At 46.6% G+C, this 13,873-nt stretch overlaps 1 protein-coding gene across 1 annotated transcript in view; it reads right to left on the reverse strand.

Moving 5' to 3' along the window:
• TMCO3 (transmembrane and coiled-coil domains 3) overlaps positions 1-13,873 on the reverse strand; it is a 63,472-nt gene that overhangs the window by 14,146 nt on the left and 35,453 nt on the right. Inside the window, exons 8-9 of the mRNA XM_045007304.1 lie at positions 2,580-2,697; positions 1,776-1,971 (exon numbers count right to left, since the gene is read on the reverse strand). Coding sequence (XP_044863239.1) covers positions 1,776-1,971; positions 2,580-2,697 — 314 coding nt within the window. The remainder of the gene's footprint in view (positions 1-1,775; positions 1,972-2,579; positions 2,698-13,873) is intronic.

Raw genomic sequence — 13,873 nt, forward strand, 5'->3', positions numbered from 1 at the left:
ACACTGGCAGTAGAGAGTTGCCTGAGCCCTTCACTGCCACGTGTAGATACACACCACACTTACAAATGTGAACACAACCTGCCTTACCTTTCACTGTAGTATGTAGCTACATGTATCCTACACAGCGCCACAAGTGTAGACAAAGTCTTAATAACAAGATTTTCTCAGGGTGTATCTGAAAGCATCTATACACATTTTGCTGAACTTAATTGTTTTCATTACTCCATCTTGGTCCTGCTTCTGTTCCCTATAAAATGTCTTAGTGCCAACATTTTGCTTTAAAAAGCTCACAATACAAACATGTCCACGAGCTCCTCTTACTTTTATCGTCAGTTTCATACTCTGCTTCTGTCTTGTACTATTAGTCCTAAAGCATAAACTTGGAGAACTGAAAGAATGATCTAAAGCAGCCGTCCCCAACCTTTTTCGCATCAGGGACCGGTTTCGTCCTGCCCCCCAGGGCGGCATTAGCCGGACCCTCCGCAGTCATGCCTGCGGGAGGTCCACCGGCTCCAGTGGAGCTTCCGCAGGCGTGCCTGCGGGAGGTCCAGCTGAGCCGCGCGACCAGCGAACCGTCCGCAGTCATGCCTGCGGGAGGTCCACCGGAGCCCCGGGAGCAGCGGACCTCCCGCAGGCACAACTGCGGAGGGGGCGCTCGTCCCGCGGCTCGGGTAGACCTCCCGCAGGCATGACTGCGGACGGTTCGCTGGTCGCGCGGCTCAGCTGGACGTCCCGCAGGCACGCCTGCGGAAGCTCCACTGGAGCCGCGGGCCCCGCCGGAGACATGCCGCCTAGGGGTCGGTTCGCGGCCCGGTTCCTAAGAGGCCACGGACCGGTACCGGTCCGCGGACCGGGGGTTGGGGACCCCTGATCTAAAGCATGGTAACACCAGCAGAAATTCAAAGAGCATGAACAGATTCTGCAAATCCATATCAGTGCTATTTCAAACCCACAGTTCGTAAAATATTATGGGTGATAGCCACTTTCTGTTCTCAAACAGTCTGCTCTACTGGATGACTGGAATATGAAGCATTAAATTAATGGAGGGGACACTGGGACAAGAGAAATATACCTCTAAGATCTATCAAGAACTTATTACAATTTAATTTGTGTATGTGTCCTAAAAAACTACAGTGGCTTCAAGGATCCATTATAGCCTTTAAAGAAAAAAATCTGGTTAAAAAAAGTCCCCCCCACAAAAAGAAACAAATAATCTGTAGTAAAGACTAAATTTGGTAAGCCAATAATGTTAAAAACAAATGTAACAGGAAAAAAGTTTACTTTATTTCAGTACCTCAAAGCGTCTCCTCAAATTATTTTTCAAATTTATTAAAAACACCCCAAAGAACCCAAACAAACAAAAGCAGTTTTCTCTACTGGAAAATAGGATTTTAAACCTTCAGAAAATTGGGACACACAATGAGGACTAACAGATCTTTACTTGCACCACACACTAATATGATAATTTACACAAACAGTTTTATTTTAAAATTATCTGCTGAAGTTCAACCTGATTTTATTTAGGTTACATAAAATTAAAATTATTGATCCATAACTCCTAATCAATTACCACTTATCACTTATATTGCAGTAGAACTTAAAATGTGCTAGATGCTTTGATCCTCCATGCATTTGAGTTTTGGTTTTAAAATACCAATTACAGAACTGTGAAAATATGTAATAAAGGTTAAATGTGTCAGTGTTTTTGGTACTGATGTCATATTAATCTGTACATCAAAGATATGTAAAAATGTTTTATTATTTTAAAAGATTACCGTTAACATAAGAAAGATGAAAGCAGATATTCCTAAAATGAGGATTTCTTTATTCCCTTTACTCTCCGCATGCAACTTGCGATAATATGGTCCTATGAGATAAGTCTTTATAACAAGACATATAAGAAAAACAGCAGCCAGAGAAAAGAGAATTTGGCCAATCAGTATCAGTATTCTCAGTATTTCCATGACAATGCTAGAAAAGAAAAAAAGAAAAAAAATGTTATTTTACCTGTTCTCTTGCCTTTAAACCAGTTTCCCCCAAGTGAAAAATCTAATGGCAAAGGTTTTCAAAAATGGGTTGCTAGTTAGCTTCCTCAGTTCATATTTAGGCAACTCAATACGTGTCCTAATTATCAAAAATGCAGAGCACCTAGTAATTCCTGCTAAAGTCTAGAATCTCCTCCCGATATGGTCCAACACAGCCTGTATTGGCTGACCTTCAGGGCACAGCATATGGCTCAATAAATTTACTCAGACTTATATTTCAATAGGATGATTATGGGATATAATGGTATAGAAGGCCTTTAATTTTGACACAAATCACAAAAAACAAATGATGGAAAAAAGTTAAGTATTGGGGTGAGGTGTTCTGATTCAATATTATACATATCAATAATATAAGGGTGCACATGGCACTGGATGACCATGTTTTGAGAAACTGACATTAAAAATTCTAAATATAGTTTTGTCACAGTCATACACAGATCCATAAGCTTAAGGGTGGGCAAATTCTACAAGCCACAAAACAATTAGGCCCTCTTCAGAGACGAATAAATAAATACATTTTTAAAACCTCTTTACCTGGAGTATGTGCTGGCTCCTGCTTGAATAAGGGTTGGCATAACAGCTATAAATAAACCAAGCTGTACATCCTGCATTACCAGCATACCAAGTAGTACACTACTGTAATCAATATCACCTGTTTGTCAGAAAAAGACGCTGATAAAAATGTAGCTTGATGCAGACGAAACATCTAATGGCATCTGTAATAATGTTAGTAGTAACCATATATCTAGAGACTTCTTCATTGACTGAAGATATAGAATACAGTGTTATACTTTATATTTTTTTTAATCAAACTATGGCAATCTAAATATGGAAATAATTATAAGCCATTTACAGGAAGCTTTTATCATGGATTAAAAATAAGTTTTTGTTAAAGCCAGCTGATCAGTTATTAGGTATATCATTTCTATTTTGTAAACTAACTAAGATGCTGTAGAACAGGGGTCTCAAACTCCCATGTCGCAGGCCATCTGCAGTCCTCGGAGGCGAGATGGGAGGAGAGACGCAGGCAGACACGCTGCAGACAATGTTCGCTGTAGGCGCCGCCCCCATAGCTTCCATTGGCTGGGGGAGAGGGACAGAGATATCATTAGTTGCCGAGCAAAGTCAGCCATGAAGGCAGCATCATTAGTTGCCTGGCAGAATCAGCCATGGAGGCAGCATCACTTTTCCCCCCACAATGAATATAAACAAGTCAAAATTCTGAACACAACTATCTGATGCACACCTTGCTGCAATCCTGAAGGTTTCAACTGCTCAGTCCATGAGGCCAAACATCAACAAAGTGACAAAACTGAAGCGTTGCCAGGTGTCTGGCAAACACTAAAACCTCTCTGGCAGGTGAAGAATTGTAGAAAAAGTTGTATGACAGCTTTATTATTTCTAAGAAATTCAAAATAGAACGTTTTCTTTTCTGAACACCATCTTCAGTGACATTATTGGCCCGCTGAGAGGATTTGAGGACTGGCACTGGCCCTAAGGCAAATTGAGTTTGAGACCCCTGCTGTAGAAGGATAGACACAGAAGCCTGATGAATAGACATAGCATGCATAAAATATTCTTTAAGTTTCATGCAATGGGGCGTGAATAAACCTAAGTTAGTGTCCATTACAGAGATGTGCAGTTTCTTTATTACAATAGACCGGGGTAGGCAACCTATGGCACGCGTGCCAAAGGCGGCACGCAAGCAGATTTTCAGTGGCACTCACACTGCCCGGGTCCTGGCCACCGGTCTGGGGGATTCTGCATTTTAATTTTAAATGAAGCTTCTTAAACATTTTAAAAACCTTATTTACTTTACATACAACAATAGTTTAGTTATATATTATAGACATAGAAAGAGACCTTCTAAAAACATTGAAATGTATTACTGGTATGCAAAACCTTAAATTAGAGTGAATTAATGAAGACTTGGCACACCACTTCTGAAAGGTTGCCGACCCCTGCAATAGACTTTTGGGGAAGAAGAAAGGAGGTGGGCAAAAAGCTTATGAGGCAAAAATTTTGGGAATCATTGGGAAAATAAGGAGCTGTTACGTAAGATACATTTCTCCTCTGAAATGTGTTCAGGTAAAACTCTTCTGACTTCCCATATCTATTCCATATGTGCATTCGGAATCATACCTACTTCTTTAGTGATAAAATAAGGTTGCTTTCGCACTGTGGAGCCAATACAACTAAAGCCTGGTCTACACTACGCGTTTAAACCGGTTTTAGGAGCGTAAAACCGATTTAACACCACACCCGTCCACACTAAGAGGCCCTTTATATCGGGCTCTTTAAACCAGTTTCTGTACTCCTCCCTAACGAGAGGAGTAGGGCTAATATCGGTATTACCATATCGGATTGGGGTTAGTGTGGCCGCAGATCGACGGTATTGGCCTCTGGGCGGTATCCCACAGTGCACCACTGACCGCTCTGGACAGCAATCTGAACTCGGATGCAGTGGCCAGGTAGACAGGAAAAGCCCCGCGAACTTTTGAATATTTCCTGTTTGCCCAGCGTGGAGCTCCGATCAGCACGGGTGGTGATGCAGTTAAAAATCAAAATAAAGAAAGAGCTCCAGCATGGACGATGCGGACGTGATCGCTGTAAGGGCAGGCAAATCTGTTCTATCAGCGCTCCGTTACAGAAGACGAAATTCAAAATCATTTTTTAAATATCTCCAGACAGATGCCATAGCAGGGACTCAGCGCACTGCTGCGTGACAAGCGTAACGGAAAGTCAAAGAATCAAATGGACGCTCATGGACTGGAGGACTCAAGCTATCCCACAGTTCCTGCAGTCTCTGAAAAGCATTTGCATTCTTGGCTGAGCTCCAAATGCTTCTAGGGTCAAAAACAGTGTCCGCGGTGGGTCAGGGCATAGCTAGGCAATTTACGCACACACCCACCCACCCCCAGAAGTGAAAGGGAAAACAATCCTCTCTTGACTCTTTTACATGTCACCCTATCTTTACTGAATGCTGCAGATAGACACGATGGTGCAGCACTCAACACCAACATCCTTGCTCCCCCCCCACCGCCATGGGTGGCTGATGGTACAATAAGACTGATACCCATCGTCATCATCAGCCTATTGGCACATGGGGCAGTGCAAAAGGACTGGTAACCATGCTGACTAGCATCCGTCAGGTCAATCAAGGGCGCCTGGCCCTAATTTTTCCTGGTAGATGGTACAATATGGCTGATAACCATTATCATCATAGCAACAGGGGGCTGAGCTTCATCAGCCCCCACCCTTCATGTGTAAAGAAAAGATTCAATTGCCCCTGGACTAGCAGCAGGATGCTGGGCTCCTCTCCTCCACACTCCTTAATGTCCTATGTGGACTATCATAGCAACTGGAGGCTGCCTTCCACTCATTTCTCACTAACAAGTATTCCTGCATTCTTTATTACTTCATCACACAAGTGGGGGGACAATGCTATGGTAGCCCAGGAAGGCTGGGGAAGAATGGAATGAACAGGTGGGGTTGTTGCAGGAGCACCCCCTGTGAATAGCATACAGCTCATAATCTATGCAGGATCTGACACAGAGCAGCTGTGCTCTCTGGTTCTCTGATACAGTGGTTCTCTAGTACACTTGCCCATATTCTAGGCAGGACTGATTCTATTTTTAGATACCAAAAAGGAGGGATCGACTCAGGGAGTCATTCCCAATTTTGACTTTTGCGCCCCTGGCTAAGAGCAGCCAGGGGCACTTATGACAGCAGCAAATGGCACAGTGCAAAAGGACTGGTAGCCACGATCATCTTATTACCAATTTATGGTATGGTAGATGGTACAATATGGCTGGTAACCATCTCTGCTATCATGCAAAAGCAAAAGCATGCTGCTGTGTAGCGCTGCTGAATCGCCTCTGTGAGCGGCATCTAGTACACATACGGTGACAGTCACAAAAGGCGAAACAGGTTCCATGATTGCCATGCTATGGCATCTGCCAGGGCAATCCAGGGAAAAAAGGCATGAAATGCTTGTCTGCCGTTGCTTTCCCAGCGGAAGGAGTGACTGACGACATTTACCCAGAACCACCCGCAACAATGATTTTTGCCGCATCAGCCACTGGGATCTCAACCTGGAAATTCAAAGGGGCGGGGGAGGCTGCGGGAACTATGGGATAGCTACGGAATAGCTACCCACAGTGCAATGCTCCAGAAATCGACGCTAGCCTCGGACCGTGGACGCACACCACCGATTTAATGTGTTTAGTGTGGCCGTGCACACTCGATTTTATACAATCTGTTTTGTTAAACCGGTTTATGTAAATTCGGAATAATCCCGTAGTGTAGACGTACCCTAAGAGATTGAGCTGCATTCTATTACTTCTTCTGTATCAGAATTATTGGTTAATTTCTGATCAGTTACATCTACGCAAACCCATTGATAAATAACAATTACTAATCTTTCTGTAAACTGTTGTTCTTCCAGATGTGTTGCACATGTCCGTTCCAATGTAGGCATATGCATGCCCTGAGCACAGTTGCTGGAATTTTTTCCCCTACTGGTATACGTCAGGTTGGCTCCAGCACCCTCTAGTGCTGTACACTCATAGCGCCAGTAAAAGGACCCTGCCAACCCTGCTCCACCTCAGTTTCTTCTTATCGACTGACTCTGACAGAGGGGTAGGAGAGTGGGTTTTGGAATGGACATGTGCCACATACCTTGAAGAATAGTTACAGAAAGGTTATTAACTGTTTTTTTCTTCGAGTGCTTTCACGTGTCCATTCCAATGTAGGTAACTCACAAGCAGTTGTACAGGAAATGGGCTTGGAGTTCTAGGACAGACTGACTGCAAGACTGCGCGGCTGAAGTTAGCATCGTCTCTAGCCTGATGGGTGATGACAAAGTTCATTGAGAACATGTGCACCGACAACCAGGTTGCTGCTCTGTAGATGTCCTGAATAGAGACTTGTGCTAGGAAGGCAGCTGAGGAGGCCTGTGATCTTGTGGAATGAGCAATCAGATTAGCTGGGGGTGAGATGCCTGGATACATGAAATAATCCAGGCTGAAATTATCTGGGCAGAAATGAGAAGACCCTTCATTCTCTCTGCTATGCCTATGAACAGCTGAGTTGATCTGTGGAATAGTTTGGTTCTTTGTATATAGAAAGCCAGAGCCCATCTAACATCCAAGGACTGTAGGCGCTGTTCCTCTCTGTTCACATGCCATTTAGAGTAGAATACTGGTAGGAAGATTGCTTTACTGCAGGGGAACTGCACCTTTGGGAGGAATGACAGGTGTGGATGCAGCTGAAACCTATCCATGAAGATTGTATATGGGGATTCCAATGTAAGGGCTTATTTCTGAAACTCTTCTGGCCAAAGTGATGGCCACTAAGACAACCACTTTCCAGGAGAGGTGCAACAACAAGCAGGTTGCTACCGGCTCAAATGGTGGACCCGTGAGTTTCAACAAGACAAGGTTTAGATCTCAGGGAGGAATGGGTTTTCTAACCTGGGGGCATACCATCTCCAGGCCTTTGAGAAAATGGATAACAATCTCAAGTGGAAAAAAAATGGACTGGTTGTTGACCTTGGGATGAAAGGCTAAAATGGCTGCTAGGTGAACCTTGAACTGAAGAGAGGGACAGACCTTGTTTCAGCAGCAGAAGGTACTCCAAAATGAGCTGCAGAGAGGGCTGTGTAGGTGGAATTCCCTGTTGGGAAGACCAGCTGGAGAACAGCTTCCATTTTGCAAGTAGGTGGCCCTGGTGGAGGGTTTTCTACAGCCCAGTAGGACTCTATGGACCTGCTCCAAGCAAGCTTGCTCCTCAGGATTCAGCCATAGAATTTCCAGGCCATCAGATGAAGAGAGCTTAGGTTCAGATTGAGCAGGCAACTGTGCTCTTGAGAGATCAGATCTGGGTGGAGTGGAAGCAGAAGCAGGGTCTCCACCGAAAGGCCTCAGAGGGAGGTGAACCAATGTTGCCAGTGCCATGCCGGGTTTAGGAGAATGACCTGCACTCAGTCCCACTTGATTTTCATCAGAACCTTCAGATTCAGTGGGATAGGAGGGAACGCATAAAACAGGTGATTTATCCATGATAACAGGAACATGTCTGTGAGAGACCCTGGACTGTGGCCTCCCAGGGAGCAGAACTGATGGCATTTCTTGTTGTTGCAGGTAGCAAACAGATCTATAAGGGGACTTCCCCATGGTTGGAAGAAGTCCCTTGTGATGTCCGGTTGGAGGGACCACTTGTGGTCAGAGGAGAAAGACCTGCTGAGGTGATCTGCCAACTGGTTCTGCATTCCTGGAAGGTAGGACGCTTCTAAACTGATTGACTGTGCGATGCAGAGCTCCCACAGCCAGATTGCTTCCTGACACAAGGGGGAAGGGTGCGCTCTGCCCTGTCTGTTGATATATAACATGGCCATCATGTTGTCTGTGAGAACCAAAATGATCTTGTTTGTAATGTGGGGTAGGAACACCTGACAGACTAGGCGGATTGCCTGGAGCTCCCTGACATTGATATGGAGGGAAAGCTCTTCTTGAGACCAGAGGCCCTGAGTCCTGAGGGACCCTAGGTGGGCTCCCCAGCTGAGGGCTGATACATCGGATACTAGAGATATTGACAGTTGAGGCAGCAAAAAGGGTATCCCCGCACATATCATGCAATGGTTCAGCCACCATGTCAGTGAATCAAAGACCTCAGTGGGAACAGTGAGCACCATGTCCAGGTGATGACGTGAGGGAGAGTATACTGCAGCCAACCACACTTGGAGAGATCGGAGATGTAGCCATGTGGCCCAGAAGACTCAGACTCTTTCATGCAGTCGTGATCTGATAAGCCTGGAGTGATCTTATCGGGACTGTAATTGAACGAAAGTGATCATCTGGAAGAAGGGCCCTTGCCTGCACGGAGTTGAGAACTGCACTGATGATCTCTATCCTTTGGACAGGAATAAGGTTGGATTTCTGGTCGTTTACCAGTAGGCCTAGTGGTTGGAAGGTCGACTGGATGAGACTGATGTCGGATTCACCTGAGCTCTGGACAAGCCTCTGACCAGCCAGTTGTCAAGATAAGGGAATACACAAATTCCCTTTTTTCTGAGAAAAGCTGGCACCACTGCCATACATTTGGTGAAGACCCATGGGGTGATGGACAGGCCAAATGGAAGAACCGCAAACTGGTAATGAACTTGGTTCACGACAAATCTTAGGAATCGTCTGTGGCCTTGGAAAAATTGATATGTGTCCTTGAGATCAAGGGCGGCATACCACTCCCTTGGATCCAGAAAGGGAATGATGGAAGCCAAGGAGACCATGTGGAACTTTAAGTTCTTGAGACAGCAGTTGAGACGATGCAGGTCTAGGATTGGTCTGAAACCACCCTTGGCTTTCAGGATTAGAAAGTAACAGGAATAGAACACCTTTCTTCTTAGGCAGAACAGAAACTCTTCCATGGCTCCCACCAAAAGGAGGGATTGGACTTCTTGTTCCAACAGTTGCTCATGAGAAGGGTCCCTGAAGATGGATAGGGAAAGGGTGTGGGAAGTTGGGGTAGACAAAAACTGGATGGTGTATCCCATTTCTACTGTGCTTAGAACCCAATGATCCGAGGTAATGTGGGTCCAAGCACTGAAGATGCGCAAGAATTGGTTGGAAAACAAAGGGGCAACTGGATCCAGTGTTGAGGGGATTGTAATGTTGACCTTGAGCATCTCACCAAAACGAATGCTTCAAGGTCCCCAAGTGTTTGGGGCCAATCTGTATTGGTTCTGCTGAGGAGGTTGGTGGAGGGGGCCTTCGTCTGAACCTCCTGCTCTTCCTCCTCTGTTGATCTTGCCTTGCTGGCTGGGCAAAGTAGAAGCCAGTCTGTTGGGGCCTGTAGTGCTTTCTGGATACAGCCAGGATATCATCATCGGTGATCCCTTGATTCTCTACCACAGATATACATATGGGTCTTGAGATGATTCAGGAGCCTTCTCTTGGAACCACAGATCCACCCACAGTAGGTGTACACATTTCCTGGTAGGTCATCTGTTTGCTGGGAGAAAGTTCTTTCTTTTTCCTTCCTTCTCTCTCTCTTTTCAGCTTTGAGGGCATGATATACAGATCAAAGATTTCAAGGTCACCTTAGAGTCTTTAAGGCCATCTAGTCTAGCGTCCGTTTGCTCTGAAAAGAGCATGACCCTTCAAAGGGGAGGTCTTGAAGGATATGTTGCACCTCATGCAGAAACCCTGAGGACTGCAGCCACGAGCTCCTGTGCATGGTTACAGCTCTGGCTTTTGATCTGGCTGTGGAATCTTCCCTTCCTTCACTAAGTATGAGAATTCTTGCCTAGACACCTGAGGGAGCAAGTCCTTAAATTTTAGCACAGACTCCCACATATTAAAATCATAGCAGCCTACCAAGGCTTGCTGGTTCGCTATGCTAGCTGTAGAAGCCCGTGGAGTAGGCCTTCTGAAAAAAAAAAAGTCCAATTTCTTTGGGTCTTTCGCTTTGGACATGGACCCTGCTTCACTCTGTCAATCCCTTTAGTTGGCAGCCACCACAACCAGGGACCCTGGGGGAGGGTGCAAGGGAAGGAACTTGTACCCTTTAGCTGGTACAAAATATTTATGTTCTGTATGTTTCACTGTAGGAGGGACCGAGGGAGATAGGGGTTTGTCACAGTGCCCTGACTGGGTCCATAATGGCCTCGTTAAGTGGTAGAGCCACTCTAGAGTGGCCCACCACGAAAATATCTAAGAGACTATGTATTGTCTCCTTGACCATCTCTGCCTGTATTCCCAAATTTGAGGCTTCCCGCTTTAACAAATCCTGGAATGCTTCGTGGTGAGGACATCCCTGCTGCCCCCACTGCCTTGTCTGGGGAGGACAACAAAGAAGCTATGCCAGTCAAGGAGCCTCCGTCACTTCCTCAATGTTAGTAAAAATCTGCGGTACTTCTTCCTTCCTAAGAAGAACTGGGGGGAGTGGTGTCAGCAGGGCCCTTTATACCAGTGCTATGAGCGCGCAGCACCAGAGGGCACTCAAGCCAACCCAATGGATACTAATAGGGGAAAAATCTCTGGCAATTGTGCCAGGGCATGCACACACCTACATTTGAATGGACATGTGCAAGCACTCGAAGAAGCACAACAGGCTGCACAGTTGTCAGTGAGGTTCTGCACCAAAAAATTAAAAATTCTGCACACAATATTTTAAAATTCTGCAAATTTTATTTGTCAATAAATAAATATGGAGGCTCCAAAACAGCAGTGGGGAGCACAGGCCACTGGCTGCATGGAGATGGGAGATCACCCTGTAACTCTTCCCCCCCAGCCCCAGGACATGGACTCAGCAGTGAGGCTGCACCTGACCTTGACACAGCACAAGGCTTGGGCCTGCCCCAGAAACATCCCAGGGGCCTTGCCCCTCTGTGCAAGGTGCACAGGTGTGGGCAGGCAGGCTCAGCCTGGCAAAATCCAAGAGTGGAGGGGCTTAGCATGGGTGGGAGCAGCTCAGTTTGGTGTTCAGGCTTGTTGAGTGTTCCGGGTGCAGGGGTAATGGGACTCTCCAGGGGGTCAAGGTGAAGTTGGTTGGGGATCAGAAGGAGGGGTCTGGGTGTGTCAGGTTCGGGGAGGAGGGTGTCCAGGTGCGGGGGGATGGGGTTCATCAGGATAGGGGTTCGAGTGCGGGGAGCTCAGCAGAAGGTGGCCTGGGTCCAAGGGTGGGGGTCTGGGTGCAGGGTAATGGGGCTTGGTGGTCTGGGTGCCGGTGAGCTCTGAATGCCAGAAGTGAAGCTTGGCATGAGGGATTCAGGTGGAGGGCTCGGTACAGGGCAGGGGCGGCTCTAGGGATTTTGCCGCCCCAAGCACGGCAGGCAGGCTGCCTCCGGTGGTTTGCCTGTGGAGGGTCCGCTGGTCCCGCGGCTTCAGCGGACCTCCTGCAGACGGACCCTCCACAGGCACGCCTGCGGGAGGTCCACTGAAGCAGCGGGACCAGCGGACCCTCCGCAGGCAAACCACCGGAGGCAGCCTGCCTGCCGCCCCCGCGGCTTGCCACCCCAAGCACGTTCTTGGCGTGCTGGGGCCTGGAGCCGCCCCTGGTACAGGGGTTCTGTGTGTGGAGGGGTGAGGCTTGGCAGGGGGTCTGGATGCACAGGAGTTGAGCGGATGGGGGAACAACTCCCCATATAGTGACCCCTCTCCCCATGGCTGAAGAGCGATGGGGGCAGGAAGCGGAGTGTGTACACAGAGCTTCCTGCAGCCCAGGAAGGTTTCTGGGGGTGAGTCTGACCCAGCCCCAGCCACTCCTTGCAAGGAAGAGGAAGTCCCATCCTCCTCCGCCCCCAACCTAGACAAGACTAGCAGCTGAGCCAGGCACAGGGTAGGAGCTACAGGCTGGGGCATCCCCAGCCCTGCCACTCCCCTCCCCCTCGTAGTGATTTATTTCAGGTACCCGAAGCAGCCAGCAGTGAAGTGATGTGCCCCTGCTGCTGGGGAGGGGTACGTGACCTTGCAGCTTCCCTTTGCTTCCTTGTTAGAAAGTCATTTTTCTGCCAGGACGCAAAAAAATAAAAAATGGGGGAGCATGAATTCTGCGGACACACAGTGGCGTAGAATTCTCCCAGGAGTAATCATTTGACTTGAAGAACCTTTATTACTGGTAATGATTAAGGCTAAGATTTTGTCATGGTTATTCTTACTAAAAGTCATGGACAGGTCACGGGCAATAAACAAAAATTCATGGAAGCCGTGACCTGTCTGTGACTTTTGCTGATGCGGCTCCATAGTTTCCCCTACCACCGTGGTGGCTAGAAGCTGCATGGTTCTCTCCCTCAACCCCCCATAAGGCTGTCCCCAGTTGCTGAAAGTGTGGAGGCTGTCGCCTGTTGCTGGAACCCAGCCGGGGCCTCACTGGCTGCTAGCTCCAGTCCCACAGACCCAGGGGCTGAAGCAGAAAATGTCATGGAGGTCTCTGGAAGTCACAGCTTCCGTGACCTCCGTGACATAAACGTAGCCTTAGTAATGAGAAATGAGAAATAAACAACAAATTTTGACTCAGAGAATCCAGGTTGACTTGTAGGGCTGGCAGTTTGAAAACAAAAGCAAAAAGAATCTTTTCACTTGTAAACTGAGCAAATAATAATGGAAATAATTAAACATGGAATTCACACATTGGCATTTTTACAGTCAAGAGAGTAGAATTACACTACGTGAAGTGTGTAGGAATGGGAGTGCATTTCTTCTAAAAGGAAAAAACTAGAAAATACAGGATAAGTGCACAATTTAAGGAAAACTTTCAGACTCAGAGCACTGAAATTTCCATTCATAATTTTCTTTGATATTTATTTAACCAAAAACTATTCACTGAGAGTGCTGCCTTAACTTTCCTGTAGCACATCCGCCTATATGAAGCTAAAAGTATTTAGGGTAAAGAGTATATTAGCAGGCAGGCCTCAGACTGCAGAAAGAAGGTGCAAGTTACTGGGTCAGGCCTTTCTGCCCTCGTGGCAGATTGGTCGTAGCAGTCTTAATCTGGCGATTTAGCATACACATGAAAATCACCTGTGGTTGAAAGGGTTAAAATCAATGTTGGACTCCATTACAGAGGGATGTCATAAAAGAGAACATGACTCCTTATAAATACATGATGCTATTTTCTATTAAGATTCTTATATTTTAGAGGAAGTGGGCCTGTGCAAACAACACAAAAACCAGCAAGCACCAACACAAAAACCAGCAAGCACCTCTACTCCAATATAACGCTCTCCTCAGGAACCAAAACATCTTATCGTGTTATAGGTAAATCTGCATTATATTGAACTTATTTTGATCCGATGGAGCACACAGCCCCGCCCCCCCGTAGTGCTGCTT

This window comes from Mauremys mutica, chromosome 1 (genome assembly GCF_020497125.1).
Source record: "Mauremys mutica isolate MM-2020 ecotype Southern chromosome 1, ASM2049712v1, whole genome shotgun sequence".
Classification (NCBI taxonomy): domain Eukaryota; kingdom Metazoa; phylum Chordata; order Testudines; family Geoemydidae; genus Mauremys; species Mauremys mutica.